Raw genomic sequence first — 27651 nt, forward strand, 5'->3', positions numbered from 1 at the left:
GTGGCAGATATATTCGCCCCCCCCTCATGTTTATACTGCAAAGTCAGACCGTGGAGAGTAGAGATGATTTTTTAATACAACAGTTTATTTATTTTATGACTTAAACTTTCCTCGGATTATTTTTATTAGCCTACTTGACTGTACTGCACTGTACTTTTTTTATTCATTTTGTTTTTTTAGTTCCTCTCCTGCATGCCGAGCTTTAATATATAATGTAAGTGATATTCGGTAGTCTGCATTAAGTGCTCTACGCATCTCACTAGGGGAAGCTGTGTAGCCATAACAGATCAGACTGAAAATCAGCTTTATTACTGCAGCAAACTGGAAACCAGCTTTCTCCGAGTGTACGTCAATAAAGTAGATTGTCATTTTAAGCTCTGAGATAAGATGAAAAGCTTTTTGTCCAATTCTAAGGCTCTGCGGGTTGTTTACCGCTCCTTGTTCTTAGCTCTGCAATGGCCGTTGTTCTTTGCTTGTGTTGGGGTGTAAAATCTCTAAATGATCTTTTTTTCACTTCACAGAAGCCGCGTGGGATTTGCTTTCATCTACCAATATTTTATTTATTTATTTAATAATTTTATAAGCTTTTTTTGACACTTTTTAAAGTGTATTTCAAGCCAAATTTTTTTTTTTTCTAGCTTTGGATAGGGTAGGGTAGGGTTAGATTTTCTGTCAGATGTTAACCTTCCAGTTAAGTTAAGACTTCCCTCACTTCATACGGTGGATTAACCCAGGGTTTACTCCAGAGCAGCGGCGGCCCATCCATTATGGGCACCTGAGCGCCATCTCCCTCTCTCCACGCCACATCCTTTATGAATAATGGATAGATTCATGCATAGCGTTCATCTATCCACGGCCGCCGCAGTCACCCCCAATTCAGGCATCCGACCCCTTTCAGGAGGCCGGGCGCCTGAATTACAGCGGGGAGGAGTGTTTTTTTGAAGCACGATTAGAGCCATAGGATCTAATAGGCTTCAAAAAAGGGTGGGCTCGGAGCGCAGAGCATTGCACCATGAGCCCACCCAGGTGTTACAAAAGCGAATGAATAACACTGATGCTCAATCCGGTGTAGCGTCACATATGGCGACCCATCACATTTGGCTACACGCTGGACTGCGCAAGCGCGACGCTGCCATATGTGTTCCAACACTGTGGCGATCTGCGCTTACCCCACCATCCAAGTGGACATAGAGTTAGATTATGATTATGCCAAGCAAGCCCCACCATCCAAGTGGACATAGAGTTAGATTATGATTATGCCAAGCAAGCCCCACCATCCAAGCGGACATAGAGTTACATTATAATTATGCCGAGTGAATCGAGGGAGTGCCCGAAGTGTGGCGAGAGAAGTGAGCCCGCAAGGGTCCCTGTAGCAAAGTGGTCTTACAAAAGTGTTGGAAAGCATATGGCGGCGTCGCGCATGCGCACTCCAGCGGGTAGCAAAATGTTATGGGTAACCGAATGTGACGTGACACCGGCCAATCAGAAGCAGGTCTGAAACCCTTTTTCCGATAAGCTGAAAAGAGAAGAGTCCCAATTGGCTGCTGAGGAGGAGGGAGGAAACAAAAGCCACCGATGCCGGTTGAGAACAGGGGAAGGGTGAGCCATCGCCGCCGCCGAGAAGCAAGGGAAGCCGTCGGTGAAGCACTGCATAGAATTTGGTAAGTGCACCTGACCTGCCCGCTGACCGACCGACTGCCAGGGGGGAAGGTATAGTTTGCTGCCCCCCCCAAAAAAAAAATTACCACCGTCCGCCACTGCTCCAGAGGTTGCTTGGGGCTCGAGCAGTGAGCAATTTCTGCCTCTCTGAAAAGGTTCCACTGACACCATTGATCTTTTTAGCTATCTGTAAGGGAGTAATTCTTCCCAATGACTGCACATCTAAGGAGAATTCTTCCCACTGACCATAATCAGGAGTCATTGGTTGAGGCTAATGGCATAGGTCCAGCCATAAAGTGAGGAACCCCCAAGCAGCGGGAGACACCCAACTCCAGAACTCCAAGTGTGAACAGAAAAAGTACCTAACAGACATCTCGTCAGTCCAAAGTTCTTTAAAGTGGTAGTAAACCGCTGTGTGTTTTTTTTTTGGAACCTGCATGGCAAAGCCATAATTTGCTAGTATACTAGCATGTGAAACTTACCTTAGAATGAAGCCTTTCAGCAGCGAGCTGTCACCGCTGACAAGGCTTCCATCTTCACCCAGTCTTCCTTTCCAGGTTTGCGTACTTCGGCTGTGTGAGTGGCCAAAGCCGCAATGACGTCACTCCTGCACGAGAGCCTGTGTTTACGGCACAGGGTGGCCGTTACTTCAGAGCGCATGTGCCGGTGACGTAACCAGCTGCATGTACAGTAACTATCTCATAAACGGTGCACTTTTAGGAGATATTTACAGTACCTATAGGTAAGCCTTATTATAGGCTTACCTATAGGTACAAATTATGCATGGGAGTTTACTCCCACTTTAATAATGACAAAAATATCAAAAGAAGAACAAAAGGCATTCATCACATTTTGGGGGGGGGGCAAAGAATCCCCTTCTTCTTGTAGCCCTGATGAAAGTCAGGTCCAGTTCTGTTGACAATGGGTTAACCAGATAGGAAATGAGGGAACATCTGCAACGGGAACTCAGAAATAAAAATCCAACTAAAGCTTACAGTGAGATGCAGATCTTTAACCCAACAATTGGTTGAGTCTAATGGCATAGGTTTAGCCAAAAAGCGAGGAACCTCCATACAGTTGGGGACACCCAACTCCTGAAGTCTAATGCCGCATACACACGGTCGGATTTTCCGACAACAAATGTTCGATGGGAGCTTGTTGTCAGAAATTCCGACTGTGTGTGGGCTTCATCATACATTTTCTGTTGGAGTTTCCGACAAACAAAATTTGAGATCTGGATCTCAAATTTTCCAACAACAAAATCCGTTGTCGTAAATTCCGATCGTGTTTACACAATTCCAGCGCACACAGTTCCGCGCATGCTCGAAATCAACCAGAAGAGCCGCACTGGCTATTGAACTTCATTTTTCTCGGCTTGTCGTACGTGTTTTACGTCACCGCGTTCTTGACGTTCGGAATTTCCAACCAACTTTGTGTGACTGTGTGTATGCAAGACAAGTTTGAGCCAACATCCATCGGAAAAAATCCATGGATTTTGTTGTCGGAATGTCCGATCAATGTCCGACCGTGTGTACGTGGCAGAAGTGTGAACAGAAAAAGCACCAAACAATTGTCTCATGAGTCCAAAGTTCTTTATTATTGACTAGGATAGCAATAGAAAAGCAAAAGGCATTCAACAGGTTTTGGGGCGGGTAAAGATACCCCTTCTTCTTGTAGCCCTGATATAGGGGAATCTTTTGCCCCTAAAAGAAAAGACAAAGACAGAAATAAAAAACTAAGGAGAGGTGAATGTGAGGCGCTGGATAACCAGATTAACCAAAAACCAGGGGTCATTGGTTGAGCCTAATGCCATAGGTGTGGCAGCTCTTCAGAAGGCAAGGAATTTCCAAGCAGTGGGGAACGCTCAACTCGAGAAATACAAGTGTGAGTAAAAAAAAAAAAAAAAAAACACCAAACAGTCATACCATGAGTCCAAAGTTTTTTATTAATGGCAAGAATATCAATAGAAGAACAGATTGTATCCAACAAAATCCGAGGCTCAAAGACCTCCCCTTCTTCTTGTAGCCCTGATATAGGGGATTTTTTGGCCCCTGAAATGCTTTGGCTGCCTCTTTTTCTTCAATTGATATTCAAGTCATTTTCTGTCCTGCTGGCAATGGGTTAGGAAGTGGGCTGGCAAGTGATTTCCCTCATACAAATCAAAGGAGTGATGAGGGTGAGGCACCAAAAGCATGGTCAGGACTCAGGAGTCATTGATTGAGCCCAATTGCATAGGTTCTGCCAGAAAGCAAAGTCTACAAGCAGTGGGGGACACCTATCTCAAAAAATCCAAGTGTGAGCAAAAAAAAAAGCACCAGACGGTCATCTCGTAAGTCCAAAGTTCTTTATTAATGTCAAGAATATCAAAAGAAGAGCAAAAGACATCAAGCATGTTTTGGGGGTGTCAACGATTCCCCCTCTTCATGTAGCCCTGATGAATGGGCCACAAAACGCATTGGATGCCTATTGTTTTTCTATTAATATTTGTGTCACCTCCTGCCCTGACCTCACCGATCATCAGATACAGTGCCTTGAAAAAGTATTCATACCCTTGGAAATTTTCCACATTTTGTCATGTTACAACCAAAAACCTAAATGTATTTTATTGGGATTTTATGTGATAGACCAACACAAAGTGGCACATAATTGTGAAGTGGAAGGAAAATTATAAATTGTTTTCCACAATTTTTTGCAAATAAATATGTGAAAAGTGTGGCGTGCATTTGTATTCAGCCCCCTTTACTCTGATACCCCTAACTAAAATCTAGTTGAACCAATTGCCTTCAGAAGTCACCTAATTAGTAAATAGAGTCCATCTGTGTGTAATTTAATCTCAGTATAACTACAGCTGTTCTGTGAAGCCCTCAGAGGCTTGTTAGAGAACCATAGTAAGCAAACAACATCATGAAGGCCAAGGAACACACCAGACAGGTCAGGGATAAAGTTGTGGAGAAGTATAAAGCAGGGTTAGGTTATAAAAAAAATCTCCCAAGCTTTGAACATCTCACGGAGCTCTGTTCAATCCATCATCCGAAAATGGAAAGAGTATGGCACAACTGCAAACCTACCAAGACATGACCGTCCACCTAAACTGACCGGCCGGGCAAGGAGAGCATTCATCAGAGAAGAGCCAAGAGGTCCATGGTAACTCTGGAGGAGCTGCAGAGATCCACAGCTCAGGTGGGAGAATCTGTCCACAGGACAACTATTAGTCATGCTCTCCACAAATCTGCCCTTTATGGAAGGGTGTCAAGAAGAAAGACATTGTTGACTGAAAGCCATAAGAAGTCCTGTTTGACGTTTTCACTTTGCAAGAAGCCATGTGGAGGACACAGCAAACATGTGGAAGAAGGTGCTCTGGTCAGATAAGACCAAAATGTAACTTTTTGGCCTACAAGCAAAATGCTATGTTTGGCGGAAAACTAACACTGCACATCACCACCTATCAGTGCCTATCAATATCCATCAGTGCCCTTCAGTGCTGTCTCACCAGTGCCCATAAGTGCCGCCTTATCAGAGCACATCAGTGAAGGAGAAAAATTACTTATTTACAACATTTTCTGAAAGAAACTAGGGAATATTTTTTTTTTTTTTTTCAAAATTTTTTGGTCTTTTTTCGTTTTTTAGCAAAAAACAAAACAAAAAACAGCGATGATTAAATACCACCAAAAGAAAGCTGTATTTATGTGAAAAAAATGATAAAAATGTAATTTCGGTACAGCATTGCATGACCGCGCAATTGTCATTCAAAGTCTGACAACGCTGAAAGCTGAAAATTGGCCTGGGCAGGAAGGGGGTAGAAAGTGCCCAGTATTGAAGCGGTTAAGCAATAAACTTAAAAAAGACATCCTCTAGACCAGTGATGGTGAACCTTGGGGAGGAACTGGTTAAACAGCATCCCTTATTGGGGGGGGGGGGGGGTAGAGCTACATATCTACTTTAATTACAATTAAATGGCTTTTTTTTCTGTTGCTATAAAACAAGATGGTAGAATTCTCTTCTAAAATGGTCTTCAGACTATTTTTGAACATTGTGGCCTCTTTCTGTCCCATCTCTTTCAGTCAGATTCTGCATATATCACATCTCATGCAGAAAGGTAATAGAGAAACCACTTTCAGAACGTCCTTTCTGCTCCTTCTGCCCGGTTAACGGGTCACGTCTGCCTCCGAATCTCTAAAGACACCCGGGGTAATTTGATTTGGCAATGACAAGCCCACTTTAAGAGGGGAGTATTTTAAATGTGGAGGCTGTTTAGAGAGTATTGTGACTTTGATTTTGATAAATGACTGCAGAACTAGAAATGGTTATTTATATAGAGAGCATTGCTTTTCTGCTGAGGCTACAGTATATTGGCCGAATGACAAATGGCTCTCCAAGGATTCCATTTGACTCTGGAGCAGGGCTAGATTGCATTACAATGTTGCAGTGTAGCTTGAATGACAGAAGTAAAAGGGAGTGCTGGAATTATTTCTGGGTATTTAGATGGAATTTCTATTTAGATAGATGAATAAAGATACAGTGCCTTGAAAAAGTATTCACACCCCTTGAAATTTTCCACATTTTGTCACGTTACAACCAAAAACATGAATGTATTTTATTGGGATTTTATGTGATAGACCAACACAAAGTGGCACATAAATGTGAACTGGAAGGAAATGATAAATGGCTTTCAAAATTTTTTACAAAAAAGATATGTGAAAAGTGTGGAGTGCATTTGTATTCAACCCCCTTTACTCTGATACCCCTAACTAAAATCCAGTGCAACGAATTGCCTTCAGAAGTCACCTAATTAGTAAATAGAGTCCACCTGTGTGTAATTTAATCTCAGTATAAATACAGCTGTTCTGTGAAGCCCTCAAACATTTGTTAGAGAACCTTAGTGAACAAACAGCATCACAAAGGCCAAGGAACACACCAGACAGGTCAGGGATAAAGTTGTGGAGAAGTATAAAGCAGGGTTAAGTTATAAAAAATATCCCAAGCTTTGAACATCTCACGGAGCTCTGTTCAGTCCATCATTGGAAAATGGAAAGAGTATGGCACAACTGCAAACCTACCAAGACATGGCCGTCCACCTAAACTGACCGGCCGGGCAAGGAGAGCGTTCATCAGAGAAGCAGCCAAGAGGTCCATGGTAACTCTGGAGAAGCTGCAGAGATCCACAGCTCAGGCGGAAAAATCTGTCCACAGGACAACTATTAGTTGTGCTCTCCACAAATCTGCCCTTTATGGAAGAGTGGCAGGAAGAAAGACATTGTTGAAAGAAGGACATAAGAAGTTCTGTTTGAAATTTGAAGGAAGCCATGTGGAGGACACAGCAAACATGTGGAAGAAGGTGCTCTGGTCAGATGAGACCAAAATTGAACTTTTTGGCCTAAAAGCAAAACGCTATGTGTGGTGGAAAACTAAGACTGCACATCACTCTGAACACACCATCCCCACCGTGAAACATGGTGGTGGCAGCATCATGTTGTGGGAATGCATTTCTTCAGCAGGGACAGGGAAGCTGGTCAGAGTTGAGATGAAGATGAATAGAGCCAAATACAGGACAATCTTAGATGAAAACCTGTTAAAGTCTGCAAAAGACTTGAGACTGGGGCGGAGGTTCACCATCCACCAGGTCTGGACTTTGACTGGGCCATTCTAACACATGAATATGCTTTGATCTAAACCATTCCATTGTAGCTCTGGCTGTATGTTTAGGGTCGTTGTTCTGCTGGAAGGTGAACCTCCGCCCCAGTCTCAAGTCTTTTGCAGACTCTAACAGGTTTTCTTCTAAGATTGTCCTGTATTTGTCTCCATCCATCTTCCCATCAACTCTGACCAGCTTCCCTGTCCCTGCTGAAGAAAAGCATCCCCACCACATGATGCTTCCACCACCATGTTAAACGGTGGGGATGGTGTGTTCAGGGTGATGTGCAGTCTTAGTTTTCCACCACACATAGCATTTTGCTTTTAGGCCAAAAAGTTCAATTTTGGTCTCATCTGACCAGAGCACCTTCCACATGTTTGTTGTGTCCTCCACATGGCTTCTCACAAACTGCAAACAGGACTTCTTATGACTTTCTTTCAACAATGTCTTTCTTCTAGCCACACATAAAGGGCAGATTTGTGGAGAGCACGACTAATAGTTGTCCTGTGGACAGATTCTCCCACCTGAGCTGTAGATCTCTGCAGCTCTTCCAGATTTACCATGGATCTCTTGGCTCTTCTCTGATGAATGCTCTCCTTGCCCGGCCGGTCAGTTTAGGTGGACGGCCATATCTTGGTAGGTTTGCAGTTGTGACATACTCTTCCCATTTTCGGATGATGGATTAAACAGAGCTCTGTGAGATGCTCAAAGCTTGGAATATTTTTTATAACCTAACTCTGTTTTAAACTTCTCCACAACTTTATCCCGGACCTGTCTGGTGTGTTCCTTGGCCTTCCTGATGCTGTTTGTTCACTAAGGTTCTATAACAAACCTCTGAGGGCTTCACAGAACATCTGTATTTATACTGACATTAAATTACACACAGGTGGACTCTATTTACTAATTAGGTGACTTCTGAAGGCAGTTGGTTGCACTCGATTTTAGTTAGGGGTATCAGAGTAAAGGGGGCTGAATACAAATGCACGCCACACTTTTCACATATTTATTTATAAAAAAAAAAATAAAACCTTTTATTTTCCTTCCACTTCACAATTATGTGCCACTTTGTGTTGGTCTGTCACATAAAATCCCAATAAAATACATTTACGTTTTTGGTTGTAACATGACAAAATGTGGAAAATTTCAACGGGTATGAATACTTTTTCAAGGCGCTGTATCCAACTCTAACCTGATGACCTGTAAAGGCTTTTAAAGCATTGCCTATAAATAATTTTGAGTACTTTAGTGCTTCATGATTTCACTGTTTCCTCAACTAAATGAAATTGATTTTATTCAACTAAAATATAACTGAAGTTAAAACAATTCAGACCACTAGAATACAACTAAAACTGAAATAGCATTTTAGTCAAAAGAGTATTTACTAAAACAAAATCGAAATTTGACATAAAAAATGACCACATCTCTACCACATACTGTAAGAATAAGTAAAGGGCATTTACTAAGCTGCTAAAAGAAAAAAAAAGAAGAAAAAGGCTCTTCTTATTTTTTTTTTTTATATTCAATATATTCAGGTAATACAGTATATGCAATGGCCTTACAGCCAATAGAGTTTGAAAAAATGGAGCTAATTTTCCCAATTTTTGCATTTGGATACAACTACACATTAAGCTGCTTAAACGATAAAAGATCTGAGGCTTTTAGAACTCATTGTTCCCTCAATTTCCATATTGCCTTTTGTCTTTCTCAGTACCAAAATTTTTAAATCAAATTGATGAAATATGCGTTTTGTTTTCGATTGCTTTCCATTCAGAAGTCATCAAAATTCAATGGGGAAAGGATATTATTGTAATGGCAACTTCAGTGGTGGACACATCGCAATTACAACCCATTGTAAATAAGGATTTAATTGTTTTGAAAAGATTCCTTGTGGTCCATTCAGTCTTTTAGTCTTTACATTTCCTAAAGTCTCAACAATTACTCAGCATGCGTTGTCTCCCGTGACTGGGTTCGTTGTGATATCACCTCTTACAGAAATTAGTTTCATTGCAGGCTTGAAGGGCAATAGTTTTCCTTTCAGACTTTAAAATTTAATAGAGGATAATGACCATACTTATAGTAATTTCTTACCTTCACTTCTGACTTGGTGCATATGAAATAGCCTTCACCTTGCGGGCTCATTCTCATTATAATACACGCGGTATTCTATTTTTTTTTTCTCTCAAGTTGTAGTGCTTCCTGAGTGTACTCCGGCCAGGTAGTCCTGTTTTAGGGCTTGTTGGCCTACCTTAATTTGAAAAATAAGTAACAGTAAAAATAAAAAAAAAGTTTGCCCTTCAGACGTTTCCGCAATCACTTCAATCACAAAAATACGTGGCTCTCTCTTGCAGCGCTGCTGCTCAGGTTTCAAGCCTGGGCCCTTGGTCTGGTCCCATAGACCAACTCAAAGCAACCTCTGCACCTTACTTTCAGCTCTCCGGCAGCTCCTAACTGCATTAGCCCACACCCTGACCTGGGCTGGATAAACCTCTTGTCTCCCAGGCAGAGCCCTGAACTACAGACAGGTCCTTGATTATAATGGGTGTGAACACCTACACCATGAGTTCTCAACCTGTGTCCCCCCAGCTGTTGTGGAACTTCAAGTCTCACGAGGCATTGCCAGCCACTGACAGTTACAAGCATTACTCTCAAAGGCAGAGGTGTGATGGGACTTGTAGTTCTGCAACAGCTGGAGGGCCACAAGTTGAGCACCCATGACCTACACACTCATCCTGCTGGTCTCCAACAGTGGAGGTTGGTGCTCAGTTTTTTTTGGCAGGGAGGGGCAGCAAAAAACCCCCCGCCAGGTCCGTACTCACCCCATCCATGGTCGCGGCTTCCCCCAACTTCTTTTGTCGGCTAATCTGGTCCTAAGATCCGCCTCCTGTCCTGATTGGCCCAGGAGGAGAAGTTGGAAGACAATAGCAAATATTAATTTGCTAATGTCACAGGTTTGGGGGTTCGGGGGCTCAGTGCTCTGCCCCCCGAGCATAACCTTTTTTGAAGCCAATTAGAGCCCTAGAAACCTGTAAATCCAGTGCCCCGCATAGAAATTAGAGGGGGGGTGGCGCCCCTGAGCCCTTTATAGACTTCCGCCACTGGTCTTAAGTAAGACTTGGACAGAGAGTTAGGGGCTATATACATCCTTCTCTTCTCAGGTCCCCCACCGGTGCTCTTGGCCCCTCCCTCCTGCTGAGTGTCCCCACAGCAAGTAGCTTGCTAAGGGGGCACATAAGCAGGCTTGTCCATTCACACAGGAGCCATTGTCTCAGCCAATGAGGAGGGAGAGTCCCCGGAGAGACAAGGTTCTTGTGCACGTCACTGGATCGAGATGGGGATGTGGTAGGTATTGGGGGGGGGGGGGGCTGGAAAGGATTTTGACTTTCCTGCATAGAATGAAGGAAGGTAAAAAAACTTTCAGCCTTTAGAACCACTTTAATGCTCCACCAATTGAAACTGTTTATCGCTATATATATATAGCAAGAAATCTTAGGGGGCAAAGAACATTAGACTTACATATATTCAGTGCTAGAGGTACAGGAACTGCCCCCCCCCTGCGTTCCCACTGAAAAAAAGCCCTGCGTATTTGTATTCATGTTGTCAATGTACTTTCTCTTATCTACATTGTCAGGGCAACTAAATTAATATGGGGACTTGAGGACCTCAATTATGAGGAATGGCTACAAGCACTAAATGTATTCTCACTGGAGAAGAGATGCTTGGAGAGGTGATATGATAGCTATATACAAATATCTCAATGGTGATCCCAGCGTAAGTATGAAACTTTTCAGTCTCAGGGAGTGTACGAGGACACAGGGCCACACGAAGAGACTGGAAGAGAAGCAGTTTAACCTTAAGCTGCGTAGGGGGTTTTCACTGTCAGGGCGGTAAGGATGTGGAACTCTCTTCCACAATCGGTGGTTTCGGCAGGAAGTATGGATAGTTTTAAAAGACTCTTTGACGTCCATCTTAGTAAAAACAATATAAGAGGATATGGGAAATGATTTTCTAGACGCACACCCACCAACACAGGTTGCACTGGATGGACTATTGTCTTTATTCAACCTTACAAACTAGACATGTGCAATTTGTTTAGTTCCGAATTCTTTTTTTACCAAATTTTGCCAAATTCGTTAATTACCGAATTTCCAAAAATTCGAAATTTCGCAAATTCGGAATTTCAGAAATTTGAAATTCGGAAGTTCGGAATTTCAGAAATTTGAAATTCGGAAATTCGGAATGCGGAAATGTAAAAGTTCGGAAATTCAGAAATTTGAAAATTCAGAAATTTGAAAATTCGGAAATTTGAAAATTCGGAAATTTGAAAATTCGGAAATTTGAAAATCCGAATTTTCAAATTTCCGAATTTTCAAATTTCCGAATTTCCGAATTTTCAAATTTCCGAAAAAAGCAAAAAAATGAATGAAACAAAAATGAAAACGTACAAATTTTTTGTCAGTGCACTTGTCTATATGTAATTTTGTGATGAACTTATTTCCATACCTCAGTAAACAGTTTGTAAACATTCAAATAAAGTTTAGACTACGGATTTGAAGTTCCATTGACACTTTTTTCTTTTTTTTTTTTTAGGCTTTTTAACCTGATCTACAATGGAAAAACTGTTTGGTTATCTGTTGTTCATTGGCATGGCGGTGAGAGCTGAGATCTGTCCCAAGCGCTGTACCTGTCAAAATTTATCTCCAAACCTTGCAACCTTGTGCGACAAGAAAGGTTTACTCTTCATCCCTCCGAACATCAACAGAAAGACTGTAGAGCTACGCCTAGCTGATAATTTTGTAACAAATATAAAACGGAAGGATTTTGCTAACATGACAAGTCTAGTGGACCTGACGTTGTCACGGAATACAATCAGTTACATCACCCCCCAATCGTTTGCCGACTTGCGCAATTTAAGGGCGTTACATTTGAACAGCAATCGATTGACTAAAGTCACCAATGACATCTTTAGTGGGCTTTCCAATCTCCATCATTTGATACTCAACAACAACCAATTGATACTGATTTCACCAACAGCCTTTGATGATGTTTTGGCTTTGGAGGAGCTTGACCTGTCCTACAACAACCTTGAAACTATTCCATGGGAAGCAGTGGAAAAAATGGTTAGTTTGCACACACTTAGTCTAGATCACAACATGATTGAGCACATCCCTAAGGGGACATTCTCACACTTACACAAGCTAAACAGATTAGATGTAACATCTAATAAACTTCAAAAATTACCACCAGACCCTCTCTTCCAGAGAGCTCAGGTGCTAGCAACCTCAGGTATAATAAGTCCTTCCGCATTTGCTTTGAGTTTTGGTGGGAATCCATTACATTGCAATTGTGAATTATTATGGCTGAGGCGCCTTATGCGAGAGGACGACTTGGAGACATGTGCTTCTCCGCCTCTTCTGTCGGGACGGTATTTCTGGTCCATCACCGAAGAAGATTTTTTGTGCGAGCCACCACTTATTACCAGATACACGCCAGACGTTGAAGTTTTAGAAGGACAAAAAGCTGTTTTAAAATGCAAAGCCCTTGGAGATCCTGAGCCAGCAGTCCACTGGATATCACCAGAAGGAAAGCTAATATCCAACGGGACGCGGATTTTTGTCTACGATAACGGAACACTGGACATCCTGATAACCACAGTCAAGGATGGTGGGCCTTTCTCGTGTATTGCTTCTAACCCAGCCGGAGAGACAACGAAGACTATCAAACTCCATATAATTAAACTCCCGCATCTAGTGAACAGTACAAATCATATCCACGAGCCAGACCCTGGATCATCTGATATTTCCACCTCCACCAAGTCGGGGTCTAATGCCAGCAGTAGCAATGGGGATACAAAAATAAGCCAAGACAAAAAGGTGGTGGTGGCCGAGGCAACATCCTCCACTGTACTCATTAAATTCAATCTTCAAAGGAATATACCGGGAATACGGATGTTTCAAATACAGTACAATGGCACCTACGATGACTCCCTTGTTTACAGGTAAGGGTTTTTTTATCTCGTTTATTTTTTTATTTATTTTTTTATAATTTTGCATAATTAAAAAAATAAAACAAATATTTGATTTTTTTTTTTTAGTTGTGAAAAAAATGTATCAGGCTTTTTTTTTTAAATATATGGAACCTGATTATTAAGAAACTGTGAAATAATTCTAGTTTGCAGCAGAGGGCAATCATTTTACACGAATGAGGGCAGGACACTTATCACATGTGGTAAATCTTTGGCAATTGGTACCCTTCTTGTTTATACTAACTTGAAGTAGAACTATGGGAAAAACTTTTTTTTTTTTTTTCAAATGCAAATTAAGGGAATTTTGTGGGATCCATTGGGTCACCAAAACTAGTTGTCTCCATTGGAAGATTTCCCCTCTATTACTTTTTTTAAATTTGGGATTTTCATTTACTTTCACGTTCAATTATAATAGTAATCAGGACAAATAGAAAGGGTGAATCTTCTTAACAGGTGCACAGACAGCAATAAAAACTGACAGGCCATCTAATCCTTCTCCACTCTATCCAAAACTCAAAAAAAAAAAGTTTTGCCTTTAGTTATACTTTAAAATAAGCGAAAACTTGACCGACGTTAAAGAGACATGGACTCAAAAAATTAAGATCTGCTATTTGATAAGGAACATCTAGAATAAAATTTAAATATTTCCATTTTGTCCTGAATTTATCCTTAAAAATAGCAGTGCACTCTCTGTGCCTGGGCACTCCTGTTTTGTAGCCTCATAGTTGCGTACATATCTGCAGACCTGTGCTTTCTCCAATTCTCCCGATGTTTCTTGAGCATTACCTTACCAGTCAACAAAGGTTCCTCTTGCATGAGGAAGCAAAGCCTTGCATCTACCAAGATGGTAACCTCCACACTGACATGCGGTGCATAACAAGGTATGGTAGGTCGGTGATGAGGAAAAGATCATCTTGCAGGAAGCCTATGGGCATTGCTAGTGATTAGTCCTTTTCCCCATGCTTGTCTTTTGTGGGCACACCTTCCACAGTACAGTACAGGTCCTCTTTAATGAATGAACAACGTCTGTAATGACACCAACAAACAATGATGGCCCAACTGCTACAGACATCAATAATGAATGATAGATATACCCGGGTGCATCCTGCATCCCCGGGTAAAAATAATAATAATAATAATAATAATTTTGAGTATTATTATTATTATCGTTAATAATAAGAAGAATAGCAATATGATGATTATGATAATTATCATTATTATTATTATTATTATTATTAGTAGTAGTAGTAGTAGTAGTAGTAGTAGTAGTAGTAGTATTGTATTATTATTATTATTATTATTATTATTATTATTATTATTATTGTTATTAAAACATCATATAAATTGCAACACTTTAAATACCATAAAATATTCGAGAATTAAATCAAATAATATGTGAAATTCAGTAATTTCACATATTATTTGGTTTTATCCACATACATTTTATGGTATTTAAAGTGTTGCAATTTATGTGATTTTTTAAAAGTTTAAGGGACAGTATACTACAGAGGTCTTACTACTACTACGGCTACTGCTACTACTAATATTAATGATAAAAAATATTATTATTATTATTATTATTATTGTTAATAACAAAATAATAATAATTTAATTCCTGATAGGACTTCTGTTAGAAAATTGACAAGCCTTGTGTTATGTTTTGCAAGCCTTTACCATTTTATCTCTATTCATCTATTATTTTGCATTCTAAAGTGAGGATTATTAACCTTCAGTACGTCCCTAAGCACTAAAATTAATAGCAGTTGGCCTTTGTCCTCTCAGAAAAAAAAAAAATATGACCATGTCTGAGGAAATATGTGCAAACATTGTCGGGCTTTACAAAAGGTTACAGCCCAAAGGATGCTGGGAAACCAACTCACACAGAAACATAAAATAACACCATCTGCTTGGATTTCAGAGCTTGAAATGAAGAACATAACTCATAACAAAATGTCATATCGTATAATGTAATAACGTTGTATCATCGCTTTACATTTCCTGAATTACAGTATATTTTATAATCATCTTCCTTTCTTCTTTTTATCACTTTGCTTAGTCTTTCTGGCCACACTCACTGACTTAAAGTGGAAGTCCGGTTAACACCTAACTAAGCTTAGACCTATTCCTACCCACATTCTAAGTCCTATACTAACTCCGCTGTACAGGAAAAATGTGTATACCTGCGCAATCGAAGGGCACTCCAGTCCGGTCACGTGATTGGCTCCTAGTAGCAGCTTCAAGGGAGAAGAGGGACAGGGGACAACAGATGCCCCATAGTAAGTCTATGGATGAAGTCACCACCCAGGCTCTCCAGCCATTGTCGCTGCTCTCTCCTCTCCTCTGAAGCTGACGGCTGGGAGATCATGTGACCGGACCTTAGCACCCTTATATTAGGTAAGTACACACATCTTTCCTGTACAGGGCAGTTATCAGAAGGCAGCCTTTCTCAACCTTTTCCTCACAGAGGAACCCTTGAAATAACTTTCTGGTCTCAGGGAAACCCTGCTAAAAATGCCTATATCTACAACTCATGATACATTATTGTGATGGTCAGTGGAAAGAATGATCCTTACACTTGTGGTCATTGGGAAGAATTGCCCCCTTACAGGTAGCTAACAAGATCAATGGTGTCAGTGGGAAATTATCTGAGAGGCAGAAATTGCTCATTGCTCAAGGAACCCCTAGCAACCTCTAGAGGAACCCAAAGGTTCCATGGAAACCTGGTTGAGAAAACCTGGTGTAGGGCTTAGAATGGGAGTGGGAGTAGGTTTATGCTTAGTTTGACTGGACTTCTATCAAACAAATACAAAGAGAATTCAAGCTCACACTTACCAACCAGCATGCGACCAACCAAATTGACCTGTCTAACAGTATGCGTTAAGAACAATGGTTTGGTCTGCACACACTGGCAAATACCTGTAGTCCTATCTCTACCTTCTGAGAGTCTACACAATGGAAGCACATGCATTTTAATGGATAAGTGGGGGGGGGGGGCAGGTGAGCCTGGAAGGAGCCCACACCTCCTTAAAGGTACAGGGGCACATTGAACACCCGGCAGCTAGTACTTTGGCAGCAAAAGATGTCAGTGCGTTGCCTGACCAATATAATCAAGATACAAACAAGTGGCTACTGCCCCCCACTTATAAATGGTCTTTGCAGCCAGGAGCCCTGGAAGGGCGAGGTATGTCAAACAATTAAAAAAAGAGATTTCCAAGCTCAAACTTACCAACTAGCCAGCGACCAACCAAATTGACCTGTCTAACAGTATACTTTAAGAACAGGGGTTTGGTCTGCACACGTTTGCGAATACATGCGTAAGCTGCAGGCCCCGGCAAGGCACCCTGTTTCCTGTAGTCCTTTCTCTACCTTCTGAGATTCTACACAATGGAAGCGCATGCATTTTAACAGATAAGTAGGGGTTTGAGCTCCAACATGCTGGTGAAGCTAGCTGCAAGGCCTTGCATCTTTGAACTCTGCTAATTCCATCTCCATTTAAAGGAACACACCACTAGCCCGGGGACAGGTGAGCCTGGAAGGAGCCCACCTCTCCTTGTATTTTTTTGACATATGCCCCCCATCCAGTGCTCCTTGCTGCAAAGACCAGTTATAACTTGGGGGCAGTGGTCACTTGTTTGTATTTTGATTATATGGTTTAGGCAATGCACTGACATCCTTGCTGCCATAGTGCTGTGTGTTGGGTGTTCAGTGCGCCCCGGTTCCATTAAAATGCATGTGCTTCCATTTTGGAGACTCTATGGCCTTGGGGGACTGGGGCCAAGGTCATGACGTCACTTCTGGTCCAGGGTGGAAGTAAATGCTGTTTTTTGATCTTTTGCTTTTAAAGGTAAAGAAGAGATGCGGGCTCTTTTTGACCCCAGATCTCTCCATAAAGAGGACCTGTCATCTTTATTTATATTACAAGGGATGTTTGCATTCCTTGTAATAGGAATAAAAGTGATAAAAAAAAAAAAAAAAAAATAAGGGACAGTGTAAATAAAAAAAAAAATTAAAAAAAACATAAATAAGAAAAAATAAAAATAAAAGCTCCTTATCCCTCCGTGCTTGCACACAGAAGCGAATGCATACGTAAGTCACGCACGCATATGTAAACGGTGTTTCCACAACACATGTGAGGTATCACCATGGAGTGAGAGCAATAATTCTAGCACTTGACCTCCTCTGTAACTCTAAACAGATATACTGTAAAGGCAATAAAAATGTCACCTATGGAGATTTTTAAGTATCGTAGTTTGTCGTTATTCCACAAGGGTGCGCAATTTTCATATTATACAAAACAAATGGTATATATATATATATATATATATATATATATATATATATATATATATATATATATATATATATAGTGTTTGGGAGTTCTTAGTAAATTTCTAGCAAAAAAATGTTGCTTTTTACATGTAAGAGAGGAGTGCTGGAATTTGCGCGGAATGGAAGGGGTTAAGGTTTGTTTTATTTATATATATATATATATATATATATATATATATATATATATATATATATATTTTTTTTTTTTTTTTTTATTAATTAAATTTTTTTTTTTCAAAAAAAATTGTGTTTGAAAAACCACTGCTCAAATACCCCGTGACATAAAAAAATTGCATGATTGCCATTTTATTTGGAGGTTATACATCATTTTCTAGCAAAAAATACTGATTTAAACTTGCAAACAAAAAGTGCCAGAAAGGGCCTGGTCTTCAAGTGGTTTGTTCCACGGGTCACCATTGACAAAAATGACTATATATACACTGTACATTGCTACACATACATAAAAAAATCCATCTTGGAATAACCTCAACTTGATTTTAATTGCCAAAGCCAAAAAATGCTCAGCTCACAGCAGCCTTAGAAAACAAAACAAAAAAGTGAGTGATAATGTTAAAAGGAAACTTCAGAACTCCATGCAGACAAGAAAATTAACTAAACTAATAAAGATGTGTATCCTATGTATCAAGTATAACACCATTGGATGTATTTTTGTAACTACAATCAACGCACGTTCCTGCACTTGACCCAGTATCAGCTTCTTGCAGACCTCTGTATTTTATTTATTTTTTTAAATATCTTTATTGAATCAAAGCACCATAATAAACATCTCCAACTGGGAGAACATTAACATATATCAATGTATCTTCCTTCTTTACTTACACATAATACTAATGTTTTTTTTTTTTTTATAATCAAGATTTTTATTTTTCCTTTTATAAATACAATTTGTCCATTTATGCAATTTTACATTCCACAAAATAATTGATGAAAACAATACAGTTACAATACATTCATTCCACAATCTAACATAAATAACCCTTCACCTTAAATAAAGGAGAGAAAAAGAAAAAAAGATAAAAGAAGGGGGCACTTAATACTAATGTTAATGTTTATAAATACCTTGTTTTTTCTACTTATATGTAAATACAAATAACAAATGAAATAAAACCACAAAAAGGAAAAAAAACCCAAAAAACTAAAACAAAAAAAAAACAGAAACCCCCCTAGTATTAAATCCTGCCCCTTCTCAGTAAAAGAGGGTATGAAAGGAGAATGACAGCAACAAAAAAAAAAAAAAAAGGAAGAAAGAAAAAAATTATCCGTGTTGTACTTAAAGCGGAGTTCCACACAAAAATGGAACTTCTGCTTTTCGGAACCCCCTCCCTCCGGTGTCACATTTGACACCTTTCAGGGGGGAGGGGGGAGCAGATACCTGTGTAATACAGGTATCTTGCTCCCACTTCCGGGTAATAGAGCATACCCTGTTTCCCTGAAAATAAGACCTAGCATGATTGTCAATGATGGCTGCAATATAAGCCCTACCCCCAAATAAGCCCTAGTTAAATTCCTTGTAGGTCTTATTTTCAGGGTAGAGCTTATTTTCGGGGAAACAGGGTAGGGCCTATTTGGGGGGGTAGGGCTTATATTGCAGCCATCACCGACAATCACGCTAGGTTTTATTTTCGGGGAAACAGGGTAGATACCCGAGCCACCTGTGGGTATCTACGCCACTTCCCATCCCCGTCCCCCCCGCTGCCTTCTGGGAGACACACGGGTCCCAGGAGATAGCGAGGACCAGTGGAAACGCGCAGTGCGAGTCGCGCATGTGCAGAAGCGAACCAGGAAGTGAAGCCGCAAGCCCTTACCGAAGATGGCGGCGGCAGCACCCGAGAGCTGAGGGACAGATCGGCTTTGGGTGCTGACATCGCAGGAGCCCTGGACAGGTAAGTGTTCATATTTTAAAAGTCAGCAGCTGCAGTATTTGTAGCTGCTGACTTAAAAAAAAAAAAAAATATGGCTGAGCTCCGCTTTAAGGATGAAGACTGTTGCAGACCTCTGTATTGCAGAGCTCAGAGTGTGAGGGAAAGAAGCAGCACAAGGAGCCAATTAGTTCCTTGGGGTGATTTACTAAAACTGGAGAGTGCAAAATCTGGTACAACAAAGGGTAGGTTTAGCATTAGAGCTAGAGTTAAAATTAGGGTTAGGATTACTTATGAATATTTGTATGCACTTTGTGGACTAAGATCTACCCAAGTTTGTGATACTCTCCTAAATCATCATTTCTAGGCTGAGGAGCCATCAGGTCAATTTTCCGTATCATGGGGCACTGCTGCCAAAATTAAAAGAATCTGGAATCTTTCAATCCAAGAGAAGCTACAGGTTTTGAAAGGGGAGCCAGGGTATAAGAGACATTTCTAAAAAAAAAATAGAAAAATAAGAAATAAAAAAATAAATAAAAAATAAAAAATAAAAATAAATAAATTAAAAAACGGGCAACAAATCCTCCTGATGCGAAGGAAATTATTACTGTCTCCAGTACCTATAAAAAAAAATAAGAGGCATGTTGAGCTGTATCCTTAAATTAAGGTCATGAATTTATTTATAAAGCAGAAAGAAATCTGCATTACTCGCTGACCGTAAATATTCCAGGTGTTCGCTGGCAAGACCCTGAGAAAAGCATTAAATTCCGTGTGGGAAGAAATTGTAACATAAAAGGCAGTTTTCATAGTCAACTCTTGCATCATATCTGACTTGACTTTAATCGTGTGTTTTATTTGATATGATTATGCCCAAAGAAATATCACCGACTACATTCACAAGTACCATATAAACCTTGCCTCAACAATTGTCAGGATATAGGACCCAAATGGAAGAAGGATTTTTGCAAAAACTAAAACGAATGAAGTTCTGTTTTCCAGATTGGTACAAGGATACTAGTGAAGCCAATGCGTTTCAGGGGGACAAAGGACTCCCTCTTCCTCAAGGCTACTGATGAATGTTATTGAAAAAAGATCCTGATTAGGTCTGTCTGTGATGTATAGACCATAGATCGATGATTGTCCGAATACCGGCTGTAGCTTCAGAGGCAACATTGATCCAATCTATACGTCACAGACAGACCTAATCAGGATCGTTTTCCGATAACATTCATCAGCAACCCTGAGGAAGGGGAGTCCTTTGTCCCCCCGAAAGGCATTGGCTTTATCTTTATCATTTATACTCTTAATAAAATGTTTTTATATTTATATCTACTGGACACCAGGTGCTCCTTTACACCCACTTTTTCTTGATCACACATGGAAGCGACCATCGGGCCGCACCCCGAGGTAGCTTCCCAGGCCCTCAACATGGTCCACCACCCTCCCAAAAAAGGCCGGGCACTGATCTTTGGAAGGAAACCCTTCCTACCTGCCTTCTTGACCACCTATCTACAAACAGTGACTGATCGAGTCAGTCCAGCGTGATCTCTACCCTCAAAGAATAAGGATACTGGTGAGGAAAAGTTTTTTTTTTGGAAAACCAGTCCAAATTTATAAGGTATCAGGCAACCGTAACTTTCCTAGGCAGGCCCGCTCTCCCTTTATCACATTGAAAAGTTTAAACTTATGTTTCAATGCTTGAGCAGGACTGACAATAAAGGCAGACAACAGTCAACCCTTGGATGCCTGGCACTTCAAGTGGCACTGCTACACCAGCACCAAAGAAAGTTGTAAAGCAAGATCTGGTTTATGCATCTAAGATCTGTTGGTTATAGCGTACCAGATGACCCAATGCTAGTTTTATTTAGCTATTGGGAGATGGCGTAAATGGGTCAGCCATGGAAATTCGGTACAGAATGGGCCCGTATTTGTTTAACTACATGACCCCCAAGGCCTTTTTTTTTGGCACTTTTTGTTTACAATTAGTATTCTTTTCTAGAAACTTTCTTAGCACTCCCTAAACATTATATATTTTTTAAAGTAGAGGTCCTAGAGAGGTGAATTTTGCATTTTTTTTTATGTCAAATGGTCATTAACAGTATTTGTGCAGCAGCTTTCCAAATCAAAAAACCACGACAAATAGGCAAAGCTTTAAAAGCCTTTACAGGCTACCACTTTAGATTTACACTGATAGTCTGGTCCTAGAATTACAGCCCATGATTTGATGTTTGCGGTGATGCATCAGATGTGCGGGACGATCGCCGTTTACGTGCGTGCAGGACCGAAGCATGTGTTTGCCTTTGCGTGCGAGCACAGGGGGGCGGGGGCACTTTTTAAAAAATCATTATTAATTTATTAATTAATTTTAATTTTACACTGTCGCTTTATTTATTTTTTTAACCACTTTTATTGCTGTCACGAGGAATGTAAACATCCTTTGTGAAAGTAATAGGCATGTGACAGGTCCTCTTTATGGAAATACCTGGGGTCTATAAGACCCCAGATCCCTCCTCTGCTCTGAAAAGCATTTGATCACACCAAGATCATTTTTTTTTAAATGGCGCCGGTTACATCCGGGGGAAACCAGAAGTGATGTAACCTTATTGCTTCATAGTGGTTACGGTCTTTGTCCACTCCTATGATCATCCAGTTGAAGCTGGGTCAGCCTGATAAAGCCACGGAAGATGGATGGAGGACGCCCTCTCCCTCGGCTTGTAAAAGCAATCCAGCGACTAGTTAACCACTAGGATTGCTTTTACAAGAGACCTGACTGTTGGCTCTAAAAAATGGTAGCGAGATGATGCCTGCAGCTGCATATCATCCCGGCATAACCATTTGAAGTCATCAACGTACCGGTACGACGCTGGTCATCAAGTTGTTAGTAAGAGTGAGAAAGTGCCCATTTAGAAAATGGCTTAATCTTTTACCTCCAACTTTGGAATTACTAAAAGTATTGGGACGCCTGCCTTTAAACGCACATGAACTTTAATGGCATCCCAGTCTTACTCCGTAGGGTTCAATATTGAGTTGGCCCACCCTTTGCAGCTATAACAGCTTCAACTCTTCTGGGAAGTTTGCCCACAAAGTCAAGGAGTGTGTCTATGGGAATGTTTGACCATTCTTCCAGAAGCGCATTTGTGAGGTCGAGCACTATGTGGATGAGAAGGCCCGGCTCAGTCTCTGCTCTAATTCATTCCAAAGGTGTTCTATTGCGTTGAGTTCAGGCCAGTCAAGTCCCCCCCACCAAACTTCACTCATATATGCCTTTATGGACCTTGCTTTGTGCTCTGGTCTAAATCATTTGGTGGAGGGGGGATTAGGGTGTGAAGTTTTTTTCTAGAGCTTGGGCTTGGCCCCTTAGTTCCAGTGAAGGGAACTCCTAAGGCGTCAGCATACCAAGACATTTTGGACAATTTCATGCTCCCAACTGTGTGGGAACAGTTTGGGGATGGCCCCTTCCTGTTCCAAAATGACTGTGCACCAGTTCACAAAGAAAGGTCAATAAAGACATGGATGAGCAAGTTTGGGGGTGGAGGTACTTGACTGTCCTGCAAAGTGTCCTGACCTCAACCCGATAGAACACCTTTGGGATGAATTAGAGCGCAGACTGCGAGCCAGGCCTTTCCCTCCAACATCAGCACCTGACCTCACAAAAGCGCTTCTGAAAGAATGGTCAGCTTTTCCCATAGACACACTCCTAAACCTTGTGGACGGCCTTCCCAGAAGAGTTGAGTTTATAGCTGTAAAGGGCGGAGCCAACTCCACATTGAACCCTACGGACTAAGACTGGGATGCCGTCAAAGCTCATGTGCGTGTAAAGGCAGGCGTCTCCAATACTTTTGGTAATATAGTGTATGTTTGTTTGTGTTTGTTTGTGTTTGTAAAAGAAAATGTTTTTGAAAAATCAATAAAGTGTTTAAAAAAAAAAAAAAAGAAGAAGGTAGCTAGCGTTCTACAACCATTACTTTTTTAAAACCAAGGCTGTTTTCCTTTTGATGAGAGCGCAAAAAAAAAACCATTCAAAATATTTGAAAAGCACCGATCATCCTTTTCTATGCCATCACTTGACTGTACTTATCTGTTTTATATCAAACGCTCCTTGTCAGCCTAAGTATAAATTACGGTGGCGTAGGTATAAATGATATGTTTCAGTAAAGTCAAAAGAAACTCTCTTAAGAGAAGCTTTTGCTATATATTTTTTTTTTTTAATCTGCGTTATTTCAAGCTGTGTAGCTGCAAAAGTGGTGTTGTGGAGTATGTGATAAGTGGATTTTTTTTTAGAAGTCAAGCAATGTAACATTCTCACCTTTCAAAACCAATCTGTCATAAATGAATTCTGTTCAAGTAAGTCATCAGTTTTTTTTTTTTTTTCTGCACTAACAAGCGGTTTCATTAGAATCCCCAATATAACCCGCAGTCATTGTCAGGTCTTCATCTTCGGGGCTTGTTGGAAGCCTACTCATCAGCAATTCTTGACATGTACTAATGACATTTTAGTTTGTAAGTTGGTGTAATAATTAGTGGACATTATTCCAAAGGGGTTTTTTTTCTGTCTGTTCTAGAATGTGTATAAATTATTTTTATTCATTTATAAAGTAACAATAACAATACAACACAATCAGAAACCCTAGCAACCTTCTTAAAATAAGCAAAAGAAATAAAGACAATAGAAAACCATATGGGTTTCATAGACACCATCAATAGATTGTAGTTACAAATATACAATATATTAGCAAAAGTATTAGGACGCCTGCCTTTACAAGCACGTAAACTTTCATGGCATCCCAGTCTTATGCCCTGTACACACGGTCGGACATTGATCAGACATTCCGACAACAAAATCCATGGATTTTTTCCGACGGATGTTGGCTCAAACTTGTCTTGCATACACACGGTCACACAAAGTTGTCGGAAAATCTGATCGTTCTAAACGCGGTGTTGTAAAACACGTACGTCGGGACTATAAACGGGGCAGTAGCCAATAGCTTTCGTCACTTAATTTATTCTGAGCATGTGTGGCACTTTGTGCGTCGGATTTGTGTACACACGATCGGAATTTCCGACAACGGATTTTGTTGTCGGAAGATTTTATAGCAAGCTCTCAAACTTTGTGTGTCGGAAATTCCAATGGAAAATGTGTGATGGAGCCCACACATGGTCGGAATGTCCGACAACAAGGTCCTATCACACATTTTCCGTCGGAAAATCCGACCGTGTGTACGGGGCATTAGTCCGTAAGGTTCAGTATTGATTTGGCCCACCCTTTGCAGCTATAACAGCTTCAACTCTTCTGGGAAGGCTGTCCACAAGGTTTAGGAGTGTGTCTATGGGAATGTTTGACCATTCTTCCAGAAGGGCATTTGTGAGGTCAGGCGCTGATGTTGGATAATAAGGCCTGGCTCGCAGTCTGCGCTCTAATTCATCCCAAAGGTGTTCTACCGGGTTGAGGTGCAGGCCAGTCAAGTCCCTCCACCCCAAACTCGCTCATCTATGTCTTTATGGACCTTGCTTTGTCTGACTGGCGCACAGTCATGTTGGAACAGGAAGGGGCCATCCATCCCCAAACTGTTCCCACAAAGTTGGGAGCATGAAATTGTCCAAAATGTCTTGATATGCTGGCACCTTAAGAGTTTCCTTCACTGGAACTAAGGGGACAAACCCAACATCCAACATCAGTGCCTGACCTCACAAATGTGCTTCTGGAAGAATGGTCAAACATTCCCATAGACACACTCCTAAACCTTGAGGTCAGCCTTCCCAGAAGAGTTGAAGCTGTTATAGCTGCAAAGGATGGGCCAACTCAATATTGAACCCTACGGATGAAGACTGGGATTCCATTGAAGTCCATGTGTGTATAAAGGCAGGTGTCCCAAGACTTTTGACAATATAGGGTATACATTGATCCAAACTACTGTAAGTGCAAAAAAGGATTAGATTGCCCAATAATTTACCCCGCACCATAAGGATGGTATGGGGAAAAAAAAGGGGGAACGGGTAACAGCGGAGGACAGATGCCCAGGTTGGCTCAGTCAATTACCTATCCACTATCTTTTTTTTACAGATTATTGGGTTTCCTCCACCTCTCCCTCTCTCCCCTTCCTCTGATGCAGTTTCAGTGCCCATACATCTGATATAGATCAGAGACTGTTCATCGAGCCAGGTTCTCCACGTTCCATGGAATTTGGATAGGGATCATTTTGTAAATGCATTCATTCTTCCACTAATCTAGTACTATCTACCCCTCTAAAACATTCCAATATGGTTGGTGTTTTCTTAGACTTCCAATCTTTCGGGATCGATTTTTTTTGCAGAATTCAGCAGAAATGGGGTAATGGATACTCTATATTTTTTCCTTGACTCACTTGTAGCGTGAAACGGACATTACCAAGGATCTTGCCCATTTTCAGAGTTTTACCAGTCATCTTAATTAAATTCAGGACTTTTTTGGCCCACAGTCATGGTCAGGTCTTTGTCTTCAGGGCTTGTTGAAAGCCTACTCAAAATGTAAAAATGACATTTCAGTTTGTAAGTTGGTGTAATAATTAGTGGACATTAATCCAAAGGTTCTTTTTTTTTCTCCATCTGTTCTAGAATGATTCCTCCAACTAGCAAGACATTCCGTGTTAATAACTTGGCTGCGGGAACTGTCTACGACCTGTGTGTCTTGGCAATCTACGATGATGGGATCACCTCTCTGACGGCTACAAGAGTTATTGGCTGCATCCAGTTTACAACTGAGCAAGATTATGTCCGTTGCCATTTTATGCAGTCCCAGTTCTTGGGAGGCACCATGATAATTATCATAGGCGGGATTATTGTTGCATCCGTGCTTGTTTTCATAATTATCCTCATGATTAGGTATAAGGTTTGTAATGGTAATGGGCAGCACAAGGCGACGAAAGTCAGCAACGTGTATTCACAGACGAACGGATCCCAGAACCAAGGTTGCGGTGCATCATTGCCGCCATCTGCTTCCAAGCAGATCGTTGAGCATGAAGAGAGTGCTCAGTGTTGTAAGTCTGCTGACAGTGGCGCACCTTCTTCGGACACTTGCTCAAGCCAAGGTGCCGCCGCCGCTACCTCTGCTCCGCCTCACACGTGGACTTCAAATACTTCTTCTCTTAAGCAGAAGAAAAAGACTGCCTCGAAACCCGCGGACTCGCAAACGGACACGGTTTTAAATATGGAGTCCCAAAACACTAATAGGAATAATTCTACCGCCCTTCGGTTAGCTAGTCGTCCCGCTGTATCTGTTAAAGAAGCGCCAACATACAAAAGAGCACAATCAAAACCAAGTAAGTTTCTTACCTTACCTGCGGACACTTCTAGAGTAAAGCGGAGGTACTCTTTAAATGGTGAGATCATGGAGTACCACTGTTACGTGAACTCGTACCACACTGGTGGACTGTGGTCTAAAAGAAGCATGTCCATGAACGGGATCTTGGGCCAGTCTGATAGTTCCGACATGGACAGCGGAAAAGCAACATGTTCAAGTTCCGAATGGATATTGGAAAGCACTGTGTGATTAGTTCCTTTTTGACAAACAATTATAAAGAGAAAAATACTAAATTATTTGGAAACACCTTGCTAAAAAAATTAAATAATAAAAAAAAAAAAGAATACATGGAAATTCCATCAATGGAAATCAATGTTTTCATTTTAGGCTTCTACAAACAGGGTTGTGTAAAAGCCACCTGCACCCGTAAGTTGGCGTTCCAGTGGTGATACAAGACAAGATACAGTTTGCAAATGGTGGAATAAAAACATAAAAACAGCACCAGTGCCTTCCTTTCCTGTAGGACTGGCTTCCTGGTTCTGCCGCAGCAGAAATAAATGGGACTGAGATCACTTTAAAGGCCTTTCATATGGGAAAATCCTTCAAGCTTTCAACATACAAAAAAAAAAAAAAATTGATAAAAAAAGACCAGTTATGGAAGAATTAGTAAAAAAAAAAAAAAATATTTTTTAAGAGACCAGACTTTATTTATTTTTGAGTGACAATGGTGTTGCCTTTATTTTTAGGCAAATGCTGTACAGAACAACAACTTCTGTGTTGTTATGTTGTGTAAAATAAAATATTCAATATCTATATGAATTAATGGTTGAAATTTTTACCTATTTTACCTATT

General features: G+C 40.8%; 1 protein-coding gene across 1 annotated transcript in view; it reads left to right on the plus strand.

Moving 5' to 3' along the window:
• LRFN5 (leucine rich repeat and fibronectin type III domain containing 5) overlaps window positions 1–27617 on the plus strand; it is a 329134-nt gene extending 301517 nt beyond the window's left edge. The window contains exons 3-4 of the mRNA XM_073610073.1: window positions 11879–13286; window positions 26114–27617. Of these exons, the coding sequence (XP_073466174.1) occupies window positions 11899–13286; window positions 26114–27047 (2322 nt within the window). The 5' untranslated portion in view covers window positions 11879–11898 and the 3' untranslated portion in view covers window positions 27048–27617. The remainder of the gene's footprint in view (window positions 1–11878; window positions 13287–26113) is intronic.
• The last annotated feature ends 34 nt before the right edge of the window (window positions 27618–27651 follow it).

The sequence above is a fragment of the Aquarana catesbeiana genome, linkage group LG13 (assembly GCF_042186555.1).
Source record: "Aquarana catesbeiana isolate 2022-GZ linkage group LG13, ASM4218655v1, whole genome shotgun sequence".
In the NCBI taxonomy this organism is placed as follows: domain Eukaryota; kingdom Metazoa; phylum Chordata; class Amphibia; order Anura; family Ranidae; genus Aquarana; species Aquarana catesbeiana.